At 66.0% G+C, this 25262-nt stretch overlaps 1 protein-coding gene across 7 annotated transcripts in view; it reads left to right on the top strand.

Moving 5' to 3' along the window:
* Positions 1–25262, top strand: part of KDM4B (lysine demethylase 4B) — a 135638-nt gene that overhangs the window by 103327 nt on the left and 7049 nt on the right. For 3 of the 7 annotated variants that reach the window (XM_086699402.1, XM_086699398.1, XM_086699399.1), the window contains 9 exons: positions 8125–8226; positions 8613–8812; positions 16329–16780; positions 17045–17165; positions 19151–19329; positions 21298–21520; positions 22786–22862; positions 23069–23124; positions 23308–23416. In XM_086699402.1, the coding sequence (XP_086555528.1) occupies positions 8125–8226; positions 8613–8812; positions 16329–16780; positions 17045–17165; positions 19151–19329; positions 21298–21520; positions 22786–22862; positions 23069–23124; positions 23308–23416 (1519 nt within the window). The remainder of the gene's footprint in view (positions 1–8124; positions 8227–8612; positions 8813–16328; positions 16781–17044; positions 17166–19150; positions 19330–21297; positions 21521–22785; positions 22863–23068; positions 23125–23307; positions 23417–25262) is intronic. The other 4 variants (XM_086699404.1, XM_086699403.1, XM_086699401.1 and 1 more) reach the window with 3 other exon arrangements.

Below are 25262 nucleotides of genomic sequence, written 5' to 3'. Positions count from 1 at the left end.
ACCCGGCGGCCCGAGCCGCTGCACCTGCCTGGCTCTGGTGATGACCGTAAGTGACTCCCACTCTCACTCTTTACCGGGCTGCTGGCCGCAGGCTGTCCCTGACCTCCTTTCTCCCCTCCTCCCTTCCTCCCCTCCTCCCTTCCTCCCCTCCCCTCCCCCCTCCTCCCTCCTTCTTCCCTCCCTCCTCCCCTCCTCCCTCCCTCTTCCCTCCCTCTTCCCTCCCTCTTCCCTCCCTCTTCCCTCCCTCCTCCCCTCCTCCCTCCCTCCTCCCTCCCTCCTCCCCTCCTCCCTCCCTCCTCCCTCCCTCCTCCCTCCCTCCTCTCTCCCTCCTCCCCTCCTCCCTCCCTCCTCCCTCCCTCCTCTCTCCCTCCTCCCCTCCTCCCTCCCTCCTCCCTCCCTCCTCTCTCCCTCCTCCCCTCCTCCCTCCCTCTTCCCTCCCTCCTCCCCTCCTCCCCCCTCCTCCCCTCCTCCCCCCTCCTCCCCTCCTCCCTCCCTCTTCCCTCCCTCCTCCCCTCCTCCCCCCTCCTCCCCTCCTCCCCCCTCCTCCCCTCCTCCCTCTCTCCTCCCTCCCTTCTCCCCTCCCCTCTTCCTCCCCTCCCCTCTTCCTCCCCTCCCCTCTTCCCTCCCCCTCCTCCTCTTCCCTCCCCCTCCTCCTCTTCCCTCCCCCTCCTCCTCTTCCCTCCCTCCTCCCCTCCTCCCTCCCCTCTCTCGTCCTCCCTCCCTCCTCCCTCCCTCCTCCCCTCCTCCCTCCCTCCTCCCTCCCTCCTCCCTCCCTCTTCCCCTCCTCCCTCCCTCTTCCCTCCCTCCTCCCCTCCTCCCTCCCTCTTCCCTCCCTCTTCCCTCCCTCTTCCCTCCCTCCTCCCCTCCTCCCTCCCTCCTCCCTCCCTCCTCTCTCCCTCCTCCCCTCCTCCCTCCCTCCTCCCTCCCTCCTCCCCTCCTCCCTCCCTCCTCCCCTCCTCCCCCTCCTCCCCTCCTCCCCCCTCCTCCCCTCCTCCCCCCTCCTCCCCTCCTCCCCCCTCCTCCTCTCCTCCCCCCTCCTCCCCTCCTCCCTCTCTCCTCCCTCCCTTCTCCCCTCCCCTCTTCCTCCCCTCCCCTCTTCCTCCCCTCCCCTCTTCCCTCCCCCTCCTCCTCTTCCCTCCCCCTCCTCCTCTTCCCTCCCTCCTCCCCTCCTCCCTCCCCTCTCTCGTCCTCCCTCCCCTCCTCCCTCCTCTCCCCTCCTCCTCCCCCCTCCCCACTCCCCTCTTCTCCCCCTCTTCCCCATCTCCCCCTTTCTCCTCCACCTCCCCCCCCCTTTCCTTTTCCTTCCAACCCTCCTCTTGCCCTCCTCCTGTTTCTTCTCCAGGTGTTTCTCTGGCCTCCACTTCCCCCAAACACAGGCAATGGGCCTTGGGGCAGGTGGCGTCAGTGTGATCAGGGTCTCAGGTTCCCTCCAACCCCTCGTTCTCCAGCTCCCGGGAGGCCAGCCCTTTGGCCCTTGGGCCGCACAGTTTCCTCTCTGGGAGGACGCGTGCGGTCTGTCACTCTCCTGACAATCCTGGGCGCGAGAGCCCTGTTTCTGCGCATGGGCGCTGCGCGGGTCCCTTCTCGGCAGCTAGCGTGGCTGGGCTTTTTGCGTCTGTGGGTGCTCATTTGGCACTTGCCAAAACGTGCTGTTTGGATTCGCGATGACAGCAGTGACTGCAGAGTTCTTTCCACCCCTTTTGGGCTCAGAGGGCCCCCTCTACCGCGTGGACCCTTCCAGGACAGGGTAGTCGCTGCCCGACCCGTTGCCTGGCATCGGGTGGGGGAGGACAGGACAAGACGACAGCGCCCTCCTGGTGTGTCGCCGAGGCCGTAGGGGCGCGGGGGGCAGGTCTGGGCTGAGGTGGAAATCAGCGTGGTGCCAGGAACCAGAGACAGCCAGCTGCAGGGCCCGGCAGCGGCCTGGTGCCCAGAACGTCGGTCCGTTTGCTTTCTGTGGGAGCACCCGGGCTCCCCGGGTCTGAGAGCTCACAGACAGCCTTCCGCCGGATTCCTTCTTGGTGCCCGCGGACCAGTCAGCAAATGCTTGCTGGGCCCCCGGCTGTGAGCCGGGACCTCGCGGTGAAGGGCCAGCCGGTCTCTCGGGGCCACTCGACTCCACGAAAGCCGCTGTAGACGATAGACACTCGATACACAAGCGAGCCTGGTGTGTCCGGGGAAAGCTTTATCGTCGGACGCTGAGGTTGGAATTTCGTATCATTTTCACCTGCCACAAAGTATCATATCGCTGTGCTCTGAGCTTCCTTCACCCTCAGCGGCACCAAACTAGGGGGCTGGCGGATCTGTGCCTCGAGCAAGGCTTTTCCAGTGCAGCCACTTGGTCCCTTCTGGCTTGATCTTGACCTGGCTGGCAGCGGACTGTGTCTCCCTGGGGCCTGGCGCTGAGGGCTTGGGAGGCTGGGCCACCTCCTTCCTTCGGGGGGCCCCGTCGCTGGCACTCCCACACTCTGTGGGGACGTCCTGGGAACTATTTCTGGGGAAAACTATCCTGGCCGGGTGGCCGTGCAGGTCCACAACCTGCCCCCGACCGGGCTGTCCTTGTTTCCACGTGTCCGTCTGTGAAACCGCGAATCTTGGGCAGACTCAGCCTCCCTGCGTGTCTCCCCCACCCCGGGGCCCCTCTCTCTCAGAATGTTCCGGCAGCTCCTGACAGCCCTTGTGAAGGTGAGTCTCCCTTTTCCGATTTCTTTTGTTGTCCGTCCTTTTGATTTCCGGCGTCAGGCTCTCCCCACTCTCCGCGTTCTTTGCCAAGAGCAGCTTCTTGCTGAGGCCGCCCCCCCCCCCCCCCCCCCCCCCCCCGGGCCAGACGTGCATTTGCATAATGGCTGATTGATTGTGGCTCCGGCTAATTGGTCAACAGAGCGGATTGCCAGCAAAGAGGCAGCAGGGCCAGGAACGGAGTGGCATCAGAGGCTGTCGGAAGAGCCGGCCCGGGGACTAGGGACCACAGGGTGCCAGCCCAGAACCTTCCGTGCCAGAGGAAGCGCCCTGCAGCCCCGCTGCCTCGGCCGCCGCCTCACCCTCCTGGCCCCCTTGTCAGCCCCCGTGTCGTGTCGTGCCCACACTGTTCCTTTCTGGAGTGTTCCTGCCTTGCGCCTCTCCCTTCCTTGCTGCCGACCGGAGCGGGGGAGCTGTTTTACTCCTGCAGGGAGACTGAGTAACAGATCAGTCGTGATCCCAAGGATGTAGTTGTCTTTAAAGCCTTTAAACATGGAAAACACAGCTGATTCCCTTCTCTTTCTTCAAAGTCACGGGTTGAGGGGGCAGTTCTCCAGAAAGGCTGACTGGGGACCCAAGGCCAAGCTGGACGCCGCTGCGCTCGGCCCGAGTTCAGTGACACTTAGAGTCCCGTGTGACTCTCTCCCGGCCACTGGTGCCCTGCCCCGACCCGCTGTGCCGGCCCCCCTGAGCCCCGGCTGGGATGGCACCCCCTGAACACCCTCCGGCCCAAGCCAGGGGCTATGCCAGCCCTGTCCCCACACCGGAGCCCCTCCCCTCAACACTGGGGACACTGGGGGCCAGGTCAGTCTCTGGGGAGGACACATCCTGAGGTTAAGGAGCACCCCCGACCCAGCAGCACCCCCGGTTGTGACAACCACAGGTGCCCCCAGACACCATCTGGGGCCCCTGCCCAAGGGTGTGGTGCGGGGGGGCCCCTCTCCTGCCCGCTGCCCCCTCCATCCCGCAAGTGCCCACGCGGCCTCTCCGCCTCCTCTGGCACCTGCAGCTTGTCCGTGGTCCTTGCTCAGACCGGCTCAGCCGGGCCGCCGCCCCCTAGGGCTTCGGCCTTCCGGGTGGCACCCCCACACCGCACCCCAGATGTCGTCTCCAGGCAGAAGCCAGGTGTTGGCCTCTCCGGGAGAGTGATGTGGGCCTCTCTTGTCGCCCTCCTGTGGGTTAATCTTCCACACCAAACTCTGGTCGTGTGAGTTGACCCCGCCCGGTGACACACGCCATGAACCGTGACCTCCCTGCTCCTTGCTGGAAGGCCCCCTCCCCCGGTCCCTGAGCACCGGGAGGACCCTTGCCTGGGCGCCTCAGGCCCCCGTGGAGCCTGGTGCTGAGCCCAGGCCGGCGTCTCCGTGTTCTTCCTCCTCCCGTTCCGAACGAGCGATCCCCCTGCGGGTGCACACGCTGCCTTTTCCTCTCGGCCCCTTGTTACTTCTGACGAGTGCTTCCAGAAGCGCTCTGCACCAACCATGCGTTCCAGGAGGCGTGTGATAATGCACCTTCCCCACAGCGCGGTTAGTTTCTTGAAGGTGAGATCCTTTAGGTGCCGCAGGCCTGCCTGTCTCTGAGGGCGTGGGGTGCTGGAGGGAAAGGGGGAGAGTGTCTTGGGGCCAGGTGGTGGGGAGAAGGACCTTGGGCACAGAGCTCGCAGCCCCCTGTGCCCAGACGCAGCAGCCGTGCTGGCCCCGGGGGCCTTGCCGTGGCCTGAGGGTCCTCTGTGGAGGTAGAGACCCGGGGCTGCGGCCGGTCCTGTGAGAGCTGGCGCCTTGGGTGCTCTGGGCCCCTCTGTTGACCAGACCAGGAGCCCTTCCCCCGGCCTGCTGCACGGGCGGGGGTCCAAGAGGAGCACCCCACCCCGCCTCTCCTGCCATCAGCGATCCCAAGAACCTGCTTCCGTATTGAAAATATCAGTGTAGGTATTTGGACTCGGTCCCAGTAATCAGTTCGTAGGAACCCACGGCAGGGACGCCCAGTCAGGCCTGGCCGGTAAATTCGTGTTCTCCTCCACCCTCTCCTGAAACCACTGCCGGGAGCCCAGAGGAGTGACCGAGAATGGCAGAGGGAGGGCGGCTGCTGAGCAGTGCCCACAGACTTTGGCAGGAAGGAAAGGGTGGGCAAGCAGGCCCGCCTTCGTGGCGCTCTCTGGAAAGGCCGGGGAGAGACGCCGGGGACTCTGGTGGGCTGGAGGCCGAGTGCGAGGCGTCGTGGGGCTCGGGTTGAGATTCGGCAGAAGGTGGCGTGCGAGTCGGCCTCTCCAGTGAGAGACAAGAGCGGTGAGCCGCCAGCCACCTGACCCTCCCGGGCACGACTGCAGACAAGGAGGAGCCCGCAGCTCAGGAAGACCTGGCTCCAGGCGGGCCGACGGAGAGGTGAGCTGGGAGTCGGCTTGAGGAGTCTCCCAGAGCCGAGGGGTCGAGCAGAGGACAGGGGGCTCCCTGAGCAGCTCCGGCCTCTGCCAGGAGCTTTGGGCAGAGAGAAAAGAACATTGCCTGGCACCCAAGCGTTGCGTTCGCAGAGTTCCAAGTCGGGCACAGAAGACGAGAATGACCCACACTGTGCACACGTCACTATGCAGCTTCACAGCTCTGGGTTAAAGAGAAGATCCCAGAAGCTTCTGGAAGGAACGGCCAGGCCCACGTAAAGAACAAGAGACCCTAAAGACATTGGACCTTGCACCCATGATGCTACGAGCCAACACACGAAGGAACAAGGCCTTCAGAAATCGGAAGGGAAACAATTTCCAACCGGAAAGTACGTACCCAGCCGGGGCGCCCGGGTGGCTCAGTGGGTTGAGTGTCCAACTCTTGATATCGGCTCGGGTCATGATGTCGCGGTTCGTGATTTCAAGCCCCACGTCGGGCGCTGCGCTGCCAGTGAGGAGCCTGCTTGGGATTCTCTGCCCCTCCCCTACTCGCGCTTTCTCTCCGAAAACAAAAGAAAACAAAACCTAGCAAAATTACCAACTCAATATGCAAGGGGATAAAGATCTTTCTAGATCTCTAAAGCCTCAATTTCCCTTCCTTACTGAGGAAGCTCCTGGAGGATATGCTCCGACTAAACAAGGGCATCAACCAAGAAGGTCGTCAGATCCAGGGACCTGGATCCCACCCAGGCAAGTCCAAGGCAGTCTCAAGGGGACAGGTCCCCAGGTGTCACCGAGGAGCGTGGGACACCCTGCGTCAGAGGCCACACCAGGAGCTTGGGGGTCGCCTGGAAAGCCGAGCATCTGAGACAGGCCGATGACCGACTCTCGGAGGGGCGAGCAAGGAATACACGGCGGCAGCCGCGTCGCTCGTGGATGGACGCTGTCTGCAGAGTCAGAAAGACGGAAGGAAGGCTTTCCGCCACGTGGCACGTGGCGGCAGGATGGCCACACCCCGCGTGACTGCTGGCAGGCAGCGTGGCCGTGCAGGCAGCGGTAGGGGAGAAACCGCTACAAGCAGGGAAGGCGGCCCATCTGGGGATGTGGCCGGGGGGCGCTGCGACGGCCGCACTGCGCGACTCGGAAGTGCCCGGTGGCCCCGCCCGGCTGCCAGCAGTTCTCCCAGCTGACGTTTCCACAAAGCGGGGCTGTCTTTGCACGCTGACCTTCAGCGCGCGTTTCCTAGTCCGCCGCAGAGGGTGGCCTTCTGCCCCTGCCCGTCTGCCTGGTGCCACCCGTCCTGGGGGTCTCCACACTAGCCAAGGCCCAGTGGTGCTTGGGGGGCTGGGGGCGCCCAGGGCTCTGAGTCCAGGATGCTCTGGGGGCCCAGGAAGGTCTAGGCTCCCTGGCACAGACGGGACCACCCCCTCCCCCCCCCCCCCCCCCCCCCCCCCCCCCGTCCGCCCTGGGAGTGGCCGGCGGCATCAGGAGTGGCCTCCGGTTCCGTGGTTGGGTGGGGGGTGGGTAGGAGGGGAGCCGAGGAGACGGGCAGCTGCAGGAAACCGAGGCCAGGTGAGTTGACAGTGGGAGGACACCCTCCTGCTGGCTGCTGCCTGGGGCCAGCGTGGGGGTTCGCCTGTGGGCCCCCTGCCCTGCGGTGTCCTCAGGCCTGGAGAGAAGCCCCTCCTCCGGTAGCAGCCAGCTGGGCCGTGCTGCTGTCCTGGGGTTGGGCCCGCCTCTCCCAGAGTCGCTCCGCCCGGAGGCCCCAGGGGCTCTGTGGTGGTAGAGTGCGTTCTCCGCCCCCCCCCCCCCCCCCCGGCCCCCTGGCTCCCGCGCCCCCTCCTGCCTGGCTCCTTGCCCGCGTGTCCTCCCGCCCACCCCACCCCGCACCCCCCGCAGCGCCCCATGCACGCCATGATGTGTGTGATGCCATGCCTCCACCCATGACGCTCCCTCCCCCGGAATGCTCCCTGCTCCCCGCCTTTGGTCATCGGAGTGGCTCACGTGCGAACATCACCCGGGGCCTGTCAGCCTGGCATTGCCTGGGGCTCTCGAGCGAGGCAGCCGAGCAGTGGGAAGGACCAGGGCAGTCAGCATTAGGGGACAGTCAGGAGAGGCCCCCCCACACCCTGGCCGCAGGCGCGGGGCGAGGTGGCGAGGCAGCTGTCAGGAGCCCGTGTCCTGGGACAGCGGGGCGGTGGTGGGCACCCCCTGGGTGGGAGGTGGGGGTCCTGGCATCGGGAGCCCTCAAGGCTTCCCCAGTCCCCCTCCCGGCCCCAGTCAGGTAGCCCTGCTTTGCTGGGTGACCTCTTGATCCTTGGAGGTGTGACCGCTACAGGGACCCCCCCCCCAATAGGACCCCGTGTCCAAACCGACCTCACTGGGGCCAGACCGAGAGCCCCTGGGGGACGGGAAGCCGCAGCCATAGCCTCCCATCGGCATTGCTGACACTGAGGGGGAAGAAAGGCTCGGAGGCGATGAGGCCTTGAGTCTGAGACCCCGTAGGGCTGTCCCCTCAACCCCTGCAGGACACCGGTGACCCGCCCAGCGCGGGCTTCTCCACGCCCCAGCCTCTGCCTCTGCTCCTGGGCCCGTCACACGCCTTGGTGTCAGCCTAAAAGCCACTTCTCTCCCCTCCTTGCAAAGTCCCCAGAGCCGGACAGGGAGGCCCGGGCCTCTGACGTGGTGGCCCACCCACCCTGGTCACGGTCTTTTTTTCCTTTATAACCGATTCTGTCTGGTTTGCACTGAGAAGCCAGAGCTAAGCCTCAGGTGACTTCTCACTCGGGGCCGAGGGCCGCCCCCAGAGAGCTGCATCCCCGAGCGAGGCTGGGCCCTGCCCCGGAGGCCGGCTGGGGACAGGCGAGCAGGGGGCCTCTGCAGCTCCTTCGAGTGAGGGACACAGAGCAGGGGGACGGGGACGGCTGGTGCCCGAAGCCAGGCCCTTAGATGAGGCGTCCGGGGAGTCAGCACAGGTGCTAGAGAAAAACTCCCTGACGTTTACATTCTAGACAAATTAGTCTGAAAGAAAACAGACACTGGAGAAAGACTGAGGAGGACAGAAAGGCCAGTCTAGAAAGGAAGAAAGAGCAGACCAGGAGGCCGGGGCCGCCGTAAGTGCACCTGTCCCTGTGTGCAGGCATCTCCACCCGCCACCCTGCCTCCGCCCCCCCCTCACAGCGGCTCTGCCCCAGCCCCTGCCATCCCCCCTCCCGGTCATCAGCACCCGCTCCGCCCCACATGGTCCCCAGGCCTGTCCCCCTCCACCTCCCCTGCCCCGGCCCCCCACCACCCCCCCTTCCCGGTCATCAGCACCCGCTCTGCCCCACACGGCCCCCTGGGCCTGTCCCCCCACCTGCCCCTGAGCCAGCTCTGCTGGCCCCGTGACGGCCCCTGGGATGCCGCCCGGGGCTCCATTCTGCCAGCTGGGTGGTGGGGCGGCTCAGACGGGGCTCCTCCCTGTCACTTGGCCTTCTGGCTGATGACTGTCCCTCCCCAGGTCCCACCGGAAACGGAGCCAGCCCAAGAAGCCCAAGCCGGAAGACCCCAAGTCCCCAGGGGAGGGGGCCACCGGGGCCGCCCTCCTGGAGGAGGCTGGCGGCTTGAAGGAGGAGACCTCACAGGAGGCCGACCCCGAGGAGGAAGAGGAGGAGCCCCAGCCGACGCCACCGCAGGGCCGGGAGGCCGAGGCCACAGAAGGTCAGTTGTGGCCGAGGGTCTCCTTCCTGAGCCTCGGCTGGTGGAAAAGCCAGCATCCGCTGTGCCTGCAGAGTCCCTGCTCTGGAGGGTCCGGTTCAGTTGCTCAGTCGGCAGTGGGGGGGGGGGGGGGTCTCACAGAAACATACACTCAGGGGGGCTCTCCAGCCTCGGTTCGATTCGCGAGGGCCCGACCTCATCACCCCAGCACCTCCGGATGCCATCCCTGGGCACCAGCCGGGGAGACACAGGCACTCGGCCCATGACGGACGTGTTCTCTGTCCCTCAAGTCAGAGGGCAGCTTGCTGTTTGCGGCCAGACACGCGTGCGTGTGCGCAGCAGGTTCGGACCCTCGCCCGGCCGGCTGGCTTCCGACGTGAGGTTGCACCCGGGGCTGTGCTGGGGAGGGGTCCCAGAAACGTGCCCCGTACACCGTCTGAGGCCCTTTCGGCATGGAGTGGTGACATGTGAGCGCTTTAAAGGTCCCCCACCCCGCTGTGGTCAGTGCTGCTGCTTTGTGGCCGTTTTCGTTCGCCCGCTGACGGCTTTCGCTGACCACCTGTGCGCCCATCGCAGGTGCTCCCCGGGTACGAAGGAAGGGCCGGGCCGGGCTGGATGGCGGACCCCCCTGGGTGGGTGGGGGGGGCGCACACCTCGGACAGGCGGTGTCCCTCCTGGTGGCTGGCCGTTCGGCCCGTCTCGTACGCTCGCCGGGATGCCGCGTGGCTCGTGTCAGAGATGACGTGACATCCAAGGGGGCTGCCCCCGGGCGCAGCCTGGGGCCTGGACGAGGGGCTGCTCGGCAGACAGGCCACGGCAGCCCCGCGCCCCACGCGCGCACACAGGCTGGTGGTCAGGGCTCCGATTGGAGAGCACCTGTGTGACTGGAGTTTGTCCGGTGAGGCCATGCTGGAGCATCTCACACATCCTGGCACAGCTTTCGAGGTTCACGGTCAAGGCGGGGGGAGGGGGGGTCTAGACGGCCCAGAAGGGCGGGGCGGGGCGAGGACAGGCGTCCCGACTAGAGAGGAGGACGACTTCGCCGCTGTCGGTGTGGGCACGGTCGCCTGCACGGAAGCGGGTCGGCGGCTGAGCCATAGGGCTGGCCAGGCTTTGGGTGAGCCGGAGAGAGGTGATTCTCCAGAAGACGCTGCTTGGGATGACAGCAGCCACCTCGCGTTGGCTCCTTGGAGGAAACCTAGCGGCAAATACGAGACCTTTACCGAAAAGTCAGAGACTGCTTAAAAAACCAGAAGAACCTCCATGTGACCGCAGCGACGTGCGTCCGGAGAGCTCCCCGATGCGACGACACGGTTTCCTCCAAATGCCACGCAGGCTCTCGCGGCCCCTTCAGGGTCCCCGCAGGGTTTCCGGGTGCTCCCCAAGTACAGACGGAGGGAGAGGGGCCGGCAGAAGTCAGGCTGCCCGATCGGACGGGACGGGTGGCAGAAGGGAAGGCCACCGCTCCTGGCCCCAGGAGCAACTCTCAGACGTCGCTCGGGTATCACACTCTGCGTCCCGTTTAATTCAAGTTCGGAGAACACGCCGAGCCGGGTGGCGCGTTGTGCACGGAGAACGTGAGCCGGCCGACGCTGCCGGGACGAAGCACCCCGGAAGCCAGAAGTCCAAGTTCGAGGTGTGGCAGAGCCAGCTCCTTCTGAGGCTGTGAGGGAGAGTCTGTTCCGGGCCCCGCCCCGTGGCCGGTGGCCGCCGCCTTCTGGTCCTCCTGCCCTTCTCCCCGTCTCTGTCTCTGTGGGCGCGTCTCTGTCCACACTTCCCCCTCTTGGAGGAGACTGGTGGTGTGGGATCAGGGCCCGCCCTGACGCACCTCATCTCGCACCATCTGCAGTGACGGTTCCAAGTAAGGCCGCGTTCTGACGTTCCGGGGCCAGCCAGGGCTGGGACCTCACAGCGGGAACGCGGGAGCCGGTTTGGCCCATAACGGGAAGAAAGCAAGGCTGAAACCAGCGGGGAAACAGAGCACCTGGCTGCCCCAAGGGGCTCCCTGCCGGTGGGCCCCCGGGGTACATGGGTATCACCAGCAGGGGGTCCTCTAGGCCCTGCACCCCCGTCACGCGTGCGCTGCGACCGAACAAACGCTCGTGACTGAGTACCCGTCCCGTGAGAGGTGGCAGGTGGCCAGAGGCTGGGCCGTGTTGGGCAGATGAAGATTTCTCAGACGTGGGCTCTGGGGTTGGCATCTGACCCTGGAGGCCATGGGTCTGCAGGGAGAGTGAGAGAGGAGCCAGGAATACGGCCGGTTTGGGGTTCCGCCCGAGGAGTTGGGAGACTCGGTGGGGTGTCCCTGGCGGGGCTGGCAAGGGCTGGAGCAGTCAGTGGTCTGTCCCCAGATGGGCGGGCCGCGCTCTGCAGTCTGGGCCTGGGCAGGCGGTGTGGGCCGTCCTCCCAGGGTTGCGCCCTGGGGCGGAGCGGGTTCTGGGCAGAGCACGCAGGTGGGAGGAGACGGAGGCGGGGATTCGGGGCCCCCGGGCCCGCCCTTGCCCTGCCTCGGGCTGTCCCCCGTGACTCAGGCCCCAGATGCCCCCTTGGTGTGCCTGGGTCCTCACTCACCGGCAGGGCCGTCGGGGGTTGAACGAGAGACACCCTGCCAGATGCCCGTGCGTGGGGACGAGCTGCCTGTGGGGTTTGGTGGTAAGGAACTGGGTTTTAGCTTGAAGTGGCTTTTTGCCTGAGTGGAGATGGCTTTCCCGGGTCCAGCTGGGGCTGGATGGGGGGCTCCTTGGCCGAGCAGTTCAGAGGGTCAGGAAAGACCAGGGTTCCAGTGGGGCCTCCTGGGAAGAGTCAAAGCTGCCTCCACGTCCGCTGGTCCGTTTCCTCCCTCCGAGCAGACGCGAGGGGCCGTTGGCCTGAGGCTGGATGGGGGGCCCTGGGGGGTGGGGGACAGATGTACTCACGCACCTGCGACTTGAGACGGTTTACCCAACTGCTTAGCAAGGGAATAAGGACTGTCTTCTTCATCTAGTTAATTTCAGACAGATCTTTGTCCTAACCTGGGGAGTACGTATCCCACCCACGCCCACCGCCTGGGGTCTCACTGGCTCTCGGCCGCTCCTGCCCAGTCCCATCCCGGTGACACCTGGGGCCTGGCCTCCCTCGGTCTTGAGATGCCAAGAGATGCCCCTTCAAGACCGCTTTCCCCGTGAGTCTCCGGCTCTTCCCTGGCTTTCCTGTTCCGAGACGGCTGCTGCCTAAAGCAGGGGCTCTGGGGTCCTCTGGGGGTAACTCGTGGAATCCCCAGCCCAACCGAGGGCCACGCAGCCCCTTCCAGCGTCTTCTGCCTCTTCCCCAGTCCTTCCCTGGGACCCCATCAGCTTCCCGGGGTGCGTGGACCCCAGGAAGGGGGGGGTGGTGTTTGCTCACCTCCCCCCCTCCAATTCCAGATGCACCATCTGTGCTCCCTGCCAGGGCCGGGAGGAGGGAGGATCTGGTAGGGGGTGGCCGCTTTGGAGAGGAAGCCGTCCCTCTGGGGTGCTGGATGTGGCTGCCACGGCCGAGAGCCCTGTGCCTCAGTCAGAGGCGTCCTATGAGGCGTCCCCCGAGCCCTTGGAGCAGAAAGCTCTGAACGCGTTGAATAAACAAGTGCTCACAGTCAGGGGTGATGGCAAACGCACGTCGTCGGAACGAGTGGAAGATCTTAAAGTGCTTTCCGGACTTCCTTTAATATCCAAGCTTAATGTCCCCAAGAGCCGTAAGTGCTGGGGATCGTGCTGTTCGCCAGCAGTGGGGCATTTTGCTTTGGGTTTGCGGAGGGAGAACAGTGAACGCTGTCACTCACACACCGCGTCCCGGGGGAGGCGGAGGGCAGGAGAGGAGGGGGCTCTGCACACGCGGGACGGGCGGGACTCAGTGTCCCCGGGAGGAAGCCTCCTCAGGGCTGGGAGGGGCCGGGAGGACAGGCCGTGCAGGAAGAGCCTTGCCCTGTGGGGCCTGGACCCGGAGGGGGGGGGGGTCCTCGAGCACGAGCGAGGTAGGAAGGCAGCCCGGGTCCGCCCCGGTTGGCTGGGCCATCAGGGGCTCCCTCCTCCTGGAGGGTCATGGTCATCTCAGGGGAGCTCGCCCCGCCTGTGGCTAGTTAGTATGGCCGCTGTGCCTTCTCACAGCGGGGGCAGCGCCCGTCCCACCGTCGAGCTGTCCCTCCTCCCGGGTACGGCGTGCCGCGAGGGACCCCACCCCGAGGGCCAGGCTGGCCCTAGACCCCGGGGCCCGGCCTCTCAGGGCCTCACAGCCCAGGGGCTCGGGGAGGGGGCAGGGCTGGTCCACGGTCGTGGAAGCAGCAGGTGCCCGGGGTGGCCCGACCGTGTGCGATTGGCGCCAGGGCAGGACGGCAAAGGCAGCCGCGCCCGGCGGTGAGCGGAGGCCCGTTTCTGAGGGGCCGTGAGTTGCACTTGGACACGTGTCCTTCCCACAGGACACCCGCCCCCAGCGCAGTCCAGCCAGGTGTCTGTGCCACGGGTGTGCCCTGCCTCAGGTTCCACACAGGAGGAGGGTGGAGTCTGGGGACCGGACCAGCCCTCCCAGGCCTGGGGGTGGTCCCTAAAGCTGGCAGCAGCCTGGGAGCACCGCCCTGGTGGTGCCTCACCCGCCGTCCTCGGGCAGCGGGCAGCGCTGCTGAGCTTAGGGCCCCAGACCCGCCTGGAACTCGGGCGCGCTCCGCTTGGGGAACTTCGGTGCCCCAGCCGTGAGCTCCCCTACCAGACAGGCCTTTCAGATCTGAAGGTGGGGGGTTCTTGGCTGTGACTTACCGTGGCCCGTGAGGTGCTGGGACGTCCTCAGCTTGGGGTGGTGGTGGGGGGCGGTCCCTGCCATTCTCGAGGGAGAAGGGGACAGGCTCACATGCGGGGGAGATCCCTGGCCGGGACCCTCAGCCCCGCCCGTGTGACTGTCCCCTGCTCCGTGTCCGGGTTCCCTCAGGCCCAGGCAGGTGAGGGGCTTGATGGGGTCCCCAGGGGGAGGCCCTGCGGCGGTTCCCCCGGCAAGGACAGAGCCCTGAGCGCCCACGTGTCCTTCCTGGCCACTGGCTCGTCCCCTAACGGTCCCCTGGGTGTGTCCCCCCTCGGTTTCCTAGAGCCCGCAAGATGGGAAGAGGCCCGGCGTGTTCTTCTTGGACAGTAGGGCCTCTCGCTTGACGGTAAAGAGACAGTAAGCAGGTCCCACTGTCCTCTGGCTGGGGAGAGCTCGGCTAGGGTTCCGTTCGGTAGGTTTGCACCGTCAGGGTGGGAGTGTCGCGCTTCCTTAGAGAACAGAGCCGTTTATCAGAAAGCGCGCCTTCCACAAGGAGGACAGCCTCGTCGCCCTTTCTGTAGATCCACAGAAGCAGCAGGGCCGCGTGCAGCCCCGACCCGCCTCGCCGCGCGCCCCTGGGGCCCTGGGTCACCCCCCGCCCCACGTCTCTCCCGCCAGGTGTGTCCCTGCCCCCGGCACGTCCCCTCCTCTGCGTCTCCCCACCCCTGCCACGGCTTCCCCACATCTCTCCCTGCTCGGGCTCCCCGCCCCCAGCCACATGGCTTGCCCCCCCACACCTCTCCCCCGCCCCCCCTCCGACGTCTCTTCCCCACCTCGAGCCTCTTCCCTCCCACACTGTCTCTCCACCTCCTCTCCCTGCACCTCCACGTTCCCCCCCCAGCCTCCACCCCAGACGCTTCTCCCACCTCCACGGGCGACCTTTCATAGCCATCCAAGCCCCGCGTCTGTAGGGGAGAAATGGTTTTGTCTGCAGAGCAGAGAACGTCTATTATGTGCTTTCCTCAGCCAGATAACTATTCATGAGGCGCAGGCAGGAGGGGGGCCTCGGGAGCAGTTGGGGCTCCTGCAGGGGGGGCGGCGGCACAGGGAGGGGGAGGAGTCCCACGGGCCCTCGGAGTGCTCAGGCCTCGGGCCATCCCTGCAGCCAGGGCAGGGCTGTGGCCTGCAGATGGGGAGCAGTGGGGAGGAGAGGGGAGGAGAGGGGAGGGGGCCTGGCCTGGAGCCTCCACTGCTCCCAGAGGCCGTGGGGTGTCGCGGGGGCGGGGGGCGAGTCGGCAGTTTGGCTCCGTCCCAGCGGTTGGGGCTGGCTGTCTGCAGGATGGGACGCCCATGCTTGCCGGCTTCCTGGGTCGGCACAGGTCAAGGGTGACGTGAAATACCCTCCCGTTGGGAGCCTCACCTCTTTCAAGGTCACGTAGATGGGTTTCTGCGGCAAGAGGTGAAACGGGGCCCTGTTGCAAACCAGAACGCAGGTGCTTCACCTTGGTGGCTGCTTTCTTGGAGAGGGAGGGAACCCTGGCCCCCGGTGTATCCTTATTTTCCCCGGGGCCGGTTCAGGGAGACCCAGACCGTAGGTACCCCCGGCCTCACGAGTACCCTCAGCAGGGCGACCAGCTCCTCCCGGGTTCCCCAGGAGGCCCTCGGGCCTAGGCAGACCAGGCAGCCTCTGCCGTCACTGCTTATGTGACATCTTGCCCCTGGGGACCTGGGACATGCAGACGAGGGCCTGAGCTCGTGTGCCCAGTCTCCATTGGGGCAGGCGAGGCCCGGGGGTTCCAGGGCTCACTGTGCTGTGGGCTCCGTGCTCCAGTGGGCCACCAGGCTGGTTATGTCCTTGAGGGCAGGGGTCCCCGATGCCTCGTCCTGAGCACGGCAGGCCTCACGGGGGGGTCACGACCTACAGAGTTCCCTTTGGCTTCCATGACTGTGACCTCAGACTCACACGTACGTTCTGGCACCAGGAGGGCAGCAGCTGGCCCGGGTCGCACGGAGCCGAAACAAGGCAGAGCTGGCCCCTGCCCGGGTCTCCGGGGGAGAGTGTGTTTGTTCCTTGCCTCTCCCCGTTTCTGGAGGCACCGCATCCTTGGCTTGGGGCCCCTCCTCCATCATCAAAGCCAGCGGGCCAGGGTGTCTTTGACCCTTCTTCCGCGGGTCCCTCTGCCTCCGGCCACAGCTGGGAAAGATCCTGGGCTTCTAAGGATCCCCGTTAGTACGCTGGGCCCATCCAAAGCTTCTCCTGTCCTACGATCGTTAACTCCTCCGCAGCCTCCCGCCACGTCAGGCTCCACATTCGCAGGACGCGGGCATCTTTGGGGACCGTGATTCCACCAGACATTTGCTCATCCATTCAGTTTTCTCTGATGTGCTGGCCCCCAGTTAAAACACCACTGAAGACACCCCTGGCCTGCCTCCCGCCCTGCCCTGCCACCTGCCGGAGATCCCCCAGCACCGGCCCTCGGGGGTGGCCCTCCAGGCCCAGCAGGCTCTCCAGTTCTGCTCAAGCGACCACTTTTCACGGTTTGGGGTTTGAGGTTTCGCTTTAAAACAAATTCCACGGGACGTATGCTTTACGTGTAGAAATCTACAAAACCTGGTACTGCCTTGCGCCCGTCCCGCTCCTTGATGACATTTGGAGCAGTCCCCCTCACCCCCCTGGCTTTGCAGGAGTCCGAACCACAATGTGGCTCTTCTCTGGGGGGCTCGCAGGAGGGCTGCTGGCCTCGGCACCGACCTGTCTTTTCCTCTTTCCCCGCAGAAGACGGAAGGGGCAAGCTGCGGCCAGCCAAGGCCAAGAGCGACAGGAAGAAAAAGAGCTATGGTCCCCTGCACCCCCACCACGCCCTCTTGCCCCAGCTGCCGCCGCCCCCACCTGCCCAGTTCCCCGCCGAGGAGGCACCCAGGCTGCCACCCCTGCTGGAGTCCCCAGCGCTGGCCCCGGGCCCCGCACCAGCCGAGGAGAACCCCCCCCCACCGCCTCTCAACGTCGTGCCCCCCGAGGCACCTGGCGAGGAGCCAGAGGTGAAGCCACGCCCCATCATCCCCATGCTGTATGTGGTGCCGCGGCCCAGCACGCTGTGTGACAAGGGCCGCGTGTCCTGCCAGCAGGCCTTTGAGCACTTTGCCCAGAGGGGCCCCACCTGGAAGGAACAGGCGGCCCCCATGGAGCTGACGGGTCCCGAGGAGGATAGCAGAGCCGGCGAGGTGCAGGTAGGGGGGTGTCCGCGGAGGTCCCTGGGGCTCCCGCCTGCCCGGTGCTCCCACCACGGCCCTGCTCGCCTGAACCAGCCCCCTCGGGGCATCCCAGAGGAACCACAGTAACTCCCGGCCAGCCCTTCCTGGGGCCTTGATCCCACGGCTGGGGACTCCGGCCTGCTGCGGAGGCCAGGCTGTCCCCTCTGCCCTGGGAGGCCGGGCTCTGCTCGGGGTGTCAGAGCCATGCCCTCCCCAGATGCTTCTTGTTCTGCATTCCAGGCACCGTCCACATTTTCCAAATTGAAGATGGAAATCAAGAAAAGCAGACGCCACCCCCTGGGCAAGCCACCCACCCGCTCCCCGCTGACCGTGGTCAAGCAGGAGGCCTCGAGTGACGAGGGTGAGCGAGGGCGCCTGTTCCCCCGGTGGCCCGTGCCCTGGCCTCCCTCCGCTGCCTGCCCCACCACCGACCGAGGTCGGGCCCCCAGACCCCCACCCCCGCACGGAATATTGGACTGAGTAGCCCCCGCTCCTCCTGCGGTGCTCCCCACAGTCCGGCCTGACCACCCCAAGGCCTTGCCGCCACCCCTGTTCGCTGTTTCCCACCTTGGGGTGCGCGCTCTGTGCCGGGGCCAGGGCCTGAAACGCACAACGTGGCCTAGGAGGGGCAGGGCGCAGGTCCTGGGGCTCCAACCACAGCCCACTCTTAACGTTTCTATAACTCAGTCTCCCCATCTGTAAACTGAGCGCTGCCGGCCCCGTGGGGCGTTCTGCCGGGAAGGCGCACAGAGCCAGTGCCTACGGAGCGTGCCCGTGGTGCTGAGCCCGTGGCGGGTGCTGGGAATGCCGAGGCTGGGTTACTGCTGATGCGGCGCGTTTTGCCTGTGGTTTTACCCGCCGCGCACCTGCTCTCGTCAGAGCCGAGCAGGTGCTGTTCCTGCCAGAGGCTCCTTCCCCCAGGCCTGGGGGGGGCTGCCCCCGCCCCTGCCCCCGCTCCCGTGGCCCCCGTGCGGCCCCCAGGTGGGCAAGGACCGTGCCTCTCCCTCTCAGGGGCTCAGGGCTCAGGGTCTGCTCGGATGCCTGGTACAGAGTAGGCTTCTAGAACATTTGCAGAGCAGGCCAGCAAGCGAGCACCACCGCGCCGGCCGCAACCCCCCCCCCCCCCCGCCCCGTGTCGGGGGTTGAGAAATGACTGCCATTAGGCGATCACAGGGCTGTGCCCATAGGAGCAGTGCCACGCCAACATCGGGGGGGGGGGGGCAGCTGTCCCCAGAGTCGCACCGTGACCTGTCCTGTGGCCAGGCCACTGTAGGGAGATTGGAACAAACCTGGGGAGCCAAGAGCCAGGGTTGAGGCCTCCGGCAGAAATCCCGCTAAGCCAGGTTTTCATCCTCACCGTCGGCCTTTCTTTATGTGGAATTTGTGCCCGGTCGTCTGGGCGGCTCCTTCCGTTTCCCCATCTGATCTGAGGGCCGGGGGGAGGAGGGGCTCTGGAAGCACCTGGGACGGCAGGGCCAGGGCCCCCAAGGGCAAGGGAAGCTCACAGGGGGGCCAGACGTGGCCTTGCTGTCCGAAAGACTGTAGCGTCACCTTTCCAGAAAGTGCCTCCAAGGCCTCCCCCACCAGCCCCTCTGGCCCTTTCTTGTGAGACCGTCTGGGCCTGGGCTCTTTGGCGACAGGAGGCCAGCAGCTCTCGTCACCGGCGGGGTGCCTGTGCCTGCTTGGGGTCTCTGTGTCCCCAGGCAGAGCAGTCTTGGCCCGTGAGTCAGGCCCAGCCCCCCCACCCCCCGCCCCGGGCTGTAGGAGACCCACAAGTGCATCTTGGGGGTCTGTGCTGACCTCCTCCTCACTCTCATTGAGGCTCGAGGCCCAGGCCCAGGCCTCCAGGCTCCTGTCTGCGTTCTCTTCCCACCATGCCTTGCCGGCCCAGCTGCTGTGGGGTTTGGGGCCTGGGGAATGACACCCGCTTCTCGGGGAGGGCTCCTGTGGAGCATCGGGGGGCTCAGCCCTGGGTCCCCAGGAAGCGAGGCAGTGGGCTGTGGGGGGGGGGGGTTGGGGCGTGACTGGCTGCTAGCGAGAGCAGGCGTGACAGGTGACAGGCGAGGTGGGAGGGACGGCTGTTGGCAGCCGCCGTCTTGGTAGTGACACGGGGTCACCAGAGCGGGGGAGTGACGCCGCTCTTCCTCGGTCCCCCCCGCGTGCCTCTCTCGGCGCAGCTGAGCCCGGGGAGTCCGCGCCAGACCCGCCAAGGCCGCGGAAGTGGGGGCCGGTCACCCCCGGGGCTCCCCGCAGCGAAGCGCCCGCAGGGTGGGGACGGGTTCCTCTGGGCCTCCAGCCATGCCCAGGTTTCTCTCCGTCCCCTCCCGCCCTCCTGTTTTCCTCTAGAAGCCTTCCCTTTCTCCGGGGAGGAGGACATGAGTGGCCCCGAGGCCTTGAGGTCTTTGCTCTCCCTGCAGTGGAAGAACAAGGCTGCCGGTTTCCAGGCCGAGAGGAAGTTCAACGCGGCGGCCGCCCTGACCGAGCCCTACTGCGCCATCTGCACTCTCTTCTACCCTTACACCCAGGTGAGGGAGCTCGGGGGGGGGGTGGGGGGGTGGAAACCAAGGGGCCGCTTGCTGTGGGAGCAGTTTGGAGCCGCCCGGCGGGCGGCCCAGGGGGGTGCGGGACAGCCACCGAGTGACAGGCAGAAGCTGTTGGCATTTGGGGCCGCGTGAAGCCCTTGGAAGGGCTGCGGGGAGAAGGGGAGAGCCCGGCCGCTGAGCTTTACCAGAGAGTGACTGACCGATGGCGCAAAACCGGGCAGCCGGTGGAGGGGGCGGGGCCTGGCAGGGGGGCGTGCAGGTGGCCATCGGCAGGTGGCCGGCCTCAGCTGTCCCTCAGGGGCGGCACGGAGCTGGGCCCTGACCGGTCAGGCCTCTGAGCCGAGAGGCCAAGAGGCAGGACACCCCGTGTCACCCAGCAGGGCTTGAGGAGCCCCAGGCGGTCTCCACTGAGCCCGACGCTCCTGTCCTACACTCACTCCTGGCTGGGTCCCGCTCTGTCCTGTATTTCCCAGCCATAGGCCACCAGGCCCTGCCCTGTTTGCTGCTTCACCGCTGTTTCTCCCCGTGGCCCCTCCCCCACACCCTGACCTGCCTTCCAGCTCTTTCCTCCCTCGACAGCCCTGGCAGGAGCCCTGCCTGAGGCCCTGGCGCACGTTCTGGAGGCCACTCTAGCCACGGGCTCCCTGGCCGGAAGCTCCACCAGCCTCTGCACGGGGCGCGCACGGCCTTCCTCTGCCGTGACACCTGTCCCCTGCCGTGCGCACAGCTGACCCCCGAGGTCTCCGGCCCCCTGCCTTGCCGGACAGATTTCTGTTCATCCCTGAGTCTGCTGAGCTGCTTCCTCTTTCCTAAGCCCTCCTGCACCTGCTGTCCCCGGGCACCCCGCACCCCAGGCTCACCCGCCCTCGCTCCCACTTTCTGTGTTCATGGGCCCCTGGACTGGGAGTCCCTGGAGGGTGGGACCCAGTCCGAGTTGACTTTGGGTCCCTGGCTCCTGGCCTAGCACCCAGCGCTTCCCTTGAGTCAGCCGGGCCACCCGAGCTCTGGGCCCCGGGCCCAGGGCAGCGCACTTGTCTTAAGGGCCCTGCGGCCCAGCACTGCCCGGGGCGCTGTTTCTACAGATTCAGTGTTTGCAGAACTTGACATAGACAACTTCTCCAGGCGCGTCCCTCTTAGCGCCGCTGGTTGTCGGGGCGCTGGGAACTCTGCAGTCCAGTAGCTAACGTTCATTGCGCCCACGGTTCCGGTCGGAGCCCTTGTAGATGGGGGCCGGGGCTAGCTTGTCTCACGAGGGTGAGGAAAGCCTGTGCCAGGCACGGTGCCTCCAGCGGGGCTCCTCCCTCCCAGGTCAGGAGCAGTGCAGAGTCCTGCTACTCCTGAGACCGGCTGGGGGCTGCTGGGCCGGGGTGCCACAGACACGGTGTTTTCGTAACAGTCTGTTCGTGGGACGGGATCTGGGCTACAGCCTTTACGGGACATATGTCAGAAGTAGGGGGAACACCTCACAGAGGTTCACAGTCACAGGGCCGCGTGGACAGACAGAGCAGGCGTGAAGGGCTGGAGGCCGCTGGTCTTGCGGGTGGGCTAGGCTCCCAAGCGTAAGTGAGCGGAAATCTGAAGGTTCCTGGCAGCAGGAATGGCGCTCGCAAAGGCCCTGGGGCAGGATGGTGTTGGAGGCGGAGTCCGGAGGCTGGCGTGGTTGGAGTAGAGGAGTCGAGGGGCAGCTGGGGTGGGGAGTGAGGGTGGCAGGACAGGGACTCACTGTGTTTGAGGAGGACCTCTTGAGCGCTCTTGCCTCAGGGTTGAGGGCTGGGGGGGGGGGGGACAGGGCAGCTTCCGGGGGACAGTGAGAAGCAGCCCGCAGGGTGTCTGGAGGACGAGGCCACGAGAGGCGCGGGCACGGGGCAGAGTCGGGGAGGGCCACGGCGCCTGGCCCGGTGTGCTGCCCCATGTGGGCTCCCCGCTGAAGGCGGCGACCTATTCCTGCAGTCCCTACAGACCGACAAGGAGGCTCCCCAGGCCTCTCTCGGGGAGGGTCCCTCGGTGGCTCCCCCTTCCAAAAGTGGCCAGAAGACACGGCCGTTGATCCCCGAGATGTGCTTCACATCCGGCGGTGAGAACACGGAGCCGCTTCCCGCCAACTCCTACATCGGCGACGACGGGACCAGCCTGCTGATCGCCTGCGCCAAGTGCTGCCTGCAGGTTCACGCCAGTGAGTCCTGGGCCCGGACGGCGGCCCGTGGGAGGGCAGCTGTGGCACCTGTGGCTTGGGTCCCCCCCTCCCCACCCAGTTAGGTCTGCGGAGCCAGCGGGCCCCCTCCCTCTGGGCTGCCGTCTCGGGCCTTCCCACAGGACCTGGCGTCACGGGGCGGCCTCCCCCCTGGCCAGTTCGGACGGTTCCACTGAGGCCTGAGATCTAGAGATGGTCCAGGGGGTCGGATCTGTCCCTGCCGTCGGTGGCCGGCCCCCCTCCCGAACCCTGAGGGCCCGACTCAGCCCGAGACAAGAAAATGGGTGTGTGCCCCTTTCTCCGGTGTTAGGGGCAGCAAACGCGAGCCCGAGCTCCCGGCAAGGGAAGAAAGCTTCTCCGGAGCTGTTTCATTTCAGGGCCTGCCGTGCGGAGTCCTGCCCAGAGCTCGTTCTGTCTCCTGCTAGGAGCATAGGCCCAGGCTGAGCCCGCCCTCTGGGGGGGCCCGAGTCTAGCTTCCGGGACAAGCCTGGGAGGCAGAAGGCCCAGCATAACCCCCTGAGACCAGGCACTGGAGGGAGGTGGGGCCCCCTCTTCCTCCAGGAGGGACACTTTGCTGTCCCTCAGAGCCTCTGTGGGGACACAGCAGAAGACTACAGTTCTGTGGCCTGGTGGCTGAGGTCCCCTGGTACTGCCGGATGGCGACCCCAGGGGTAGGGCAGAAGAGCCCTCGCTCTGGGGCGTGACCTCTTGACTCCACCACCACCCCCCCCCCCCGCCCCCGCCCCTGCTGTCTGCCCGTTTCTAAACCAGGGCCAAGGTCCTAAGCGAACCATCTGGGTAACCCAGAGCCTGCCAACTTCTGCTTTCCTGAGTAGTGATTTTGCCTGAACACAGGGCCCGGCCTGCCCCGCTCTGCCGTCTGGACTCTGGCATCCACGAGGCCCACTTTGCGTTGCGTACAACTGCTTGGTCACTTTTCGGGCTTCCCAGCCTCCCCTGGCCTGCAGAGCCTGGGCCTTTTAGATGCGACTGGAGACAGCGAGGGCCGCTCTCGGCTGAGCAGCCCCAGCAGGGGGCCCCGCTCTCCTTCCCCCTACTTGTTTCAAACAAGCCATTTCTAGACCGTCCCGCTGTGCGCAGTGGCCTGGATTCAGGAGGGAGGGTGGGGAGAGCAATTGCCCTAAATGCCGCTGCCGAATTCCAGAAGGCCCCATCAGCTGCGGCGTGCGTCCTGGCGACAGATGCCGCCCGGTTCAGCGGTCCCCCCCACCCTCGCTTGTTTGCAGGTTGCTACGGCATCCGCCCCGAGCTGGTCAACGAGGGCTGGACGTGTTCCCGGTGCACGGCCCACGCCTGGACTGCGGTAACTCACCCCCGCGGCTGGGTGGTGCTCTGAAAGCCGCGAGGCCTGTGGGACCCGGCCCTGGCCCCGATCCCCAGGGTGACCTTGGGCGGCCTAGCCAGTTGGAAACGTCAGGACTGCGGGCAGGGGTGGGACCGGCCCCAGGGCGGGGAGGTGGTGGCCCTGCCCCCTCACCATCTCACCACCGGGCTGTCTGGTTCCCGCAGGAGTGCTGCCTTTGTAACCTCCGGGGCGGAGCCCTGCAGATGACCACCGACCGCAGGTGGGTGGCGAGGGGCTCCCCCTGGGGGTGGGGGGCCAGGAGGACCGAGCGCGCCCAGACTGCCCCTGAAGATCCTGTAAGCCCCAACCGGCCGGCGGCCACGCGGGGCGCAGGGGTGGACGGTGGTCGTGCCAGCAGGGGCGGGTCGCCTCTGCGCCCTGACCCCAGCCTCCCCGCAACCAGGTGGATCCACGTGATCTGTGCCATCGCGGTCCCCGAAGTGCGCTTCCTGAACGTGATGGAGCGCCACCCTGTGGACATCAGCGCCATCCCCGAGCAGCGGTGGAAGCTGGTACGTCCCCTGGGGTCATGGCCCTGTGGGCGCAGACGCCCCATTGCAGCTTGGCCAAACCTGTTTGCTCTTAAAGGCGCAGCAGGCCCCTGGCTTGCGGTCTGTGTGCAGAGACGCTGTCTCTGCACAATCTAGCAGCCCTGTGCTTGCCGTCCTGCGCAAGAGGGCGCCGCACAGCCTGCCCCCGTCTCCTCCGATTCCTTCCCTCGGGCTCTGCGCTCCTGACAGACTGTCCAGTGCACGGTCTGGCGGTGTGGACGGCTCCCTTGTCCTGCAGGACTGAGCTTCACGCACCGAACGTACACGCCCCCCCTCCCCTACCCCGGCCACCACCGCTCTGCTGTCTGCCTGTCAGAGTTTGTGAGCGGGGTCACGCAGGACGTGTCCTGTGTCCGCTTTCTGTCACTGAGCACAGTGTTCTCCAGGTCTGTCTGTGTGGCTGCGCGTGGCAGGATTTGCCTCTCTCTGTGGCTATGTCACATCCCCACAGTCCATCCTCCATTAATGGGCACCTGGGCTGTTTCTGGGTCACGGCCATGGCCCTGAACACGGGGGTACAGATACCCCTCTGAAATCATGTGTTCATTGCCTTTGGGTAAATACCCCTGTAGTGGAATTTACGGGATCGTATGGTGGCTCTATTTTTTTTTTTTTTAATGTTTTAAGTAATCTCTACACCCAGCGTGGGGCTCAAACACAACAACCCCACACAGGGAGTCAGATGCTCTACTGACTGAGCCGGCCAGGCACCCCTGGCTGTTCTATTTTTAATGAAAAAAAATTTTTTCTTAGTTATATTTTTTTAATGTTTACTTATTTTTGAGAGAGTGTGTGGGAGGGGCAGAGAAGGACGGAGACAGACTCTGAAGCGGGTTCCACGCTCCGAGCTGTCGGCACAGAGCCCGAGGCGGGGCTCGAACTCACGAACCGTGAGATCCTGACCTGAGCCGAAGTCGGACGCTTGAGACACTGAGCCACCCAGCATCCCCTACTTTTAATTTTTTGAGGAGCCTCCATACTGTTTTCCACGGCAGCTGCCCCAGTTTGCGTTCCCACCAGCAGCGCACGAGGGCTCCCTTTCCTCCGCCTGCGCGCCTACACTTACCCGTTCGGTAGGAGCCGTTGTAACAGGCGTGAGCTGGGATCTCGTAGTTTTGATTTGCGTCTCCCTGACGACGAGTGATGTGGCGCGCCTTTGCACGTACCTGTTGGCCATCCGGACGTCCGCTTTGGAAAAATACCTATTCGGGTCCTTTGCTCATTTTTGAATCGGATTGCTTTTTTGCTACCGAGTTGCAGGAATCCCGTAACTAGGCCCCTCTTGACGCGCATCCTCCGCTGTCCTCCAGGGGACTGTGGCCTCGAGGGGCTCACACCTCCTCTGCGCACCGATGAGGACGGTCGCCCCTGGGGGAGCCTGTGGGGCAGCGGACAGAGCGGGACGATGAGCAGGCCACCGGCCAGCCCTGTGACTAGACAGGTCGCTGACCTCTCTGTACTTCAGCTTTCCCCTCCGTCGGCTGGGCCGCCCGTGGCCTTCTGTGTGGTGAGCGTTCACCGGGCCTGCCTGTGCGTAAGCTCCCGCCGTCAGGCTCGTCGTGGCCGTGAGTTCGCGGGCGGCTTCGCCGGGGACCTGTGTTGCCCACCCCCGGGCTGCAGGGGGGCAGAAGGCAGAGGAAGCGGGCTCTGGGCCTGTCGGGGGGTCCTGTGGGGCCACCCGGCCGGGTTGACGGGGCAGCAGGAGGGAGCCCGTGTGGGAGGGCGGGGGCCTTGGTCACGGAGCCAGCACTGCCCCCACCCGAGTCCCGACAGGTGATTAGGAAAGGGCCGGGTGGCCGCAGGGGGC

This window comes from Puma concolor, chromosome A2 (assembly GCF_028749965.1).
Source record: "Puma concolor isolate L17-30 chromosome A2, mPumCon1.1.hap2, whole genome shotgun sequence".
NCBI classification, from domain to species: Eukaryota; Metazoa; Chordata; class Mammalia; order Carnivora; family Felidae; genus Puma; species Puma concolor.
Note: the sequence above shows the minus strand (reverse complement) of the source record. Positions and strands in the feature narration are given on the sequence as shown.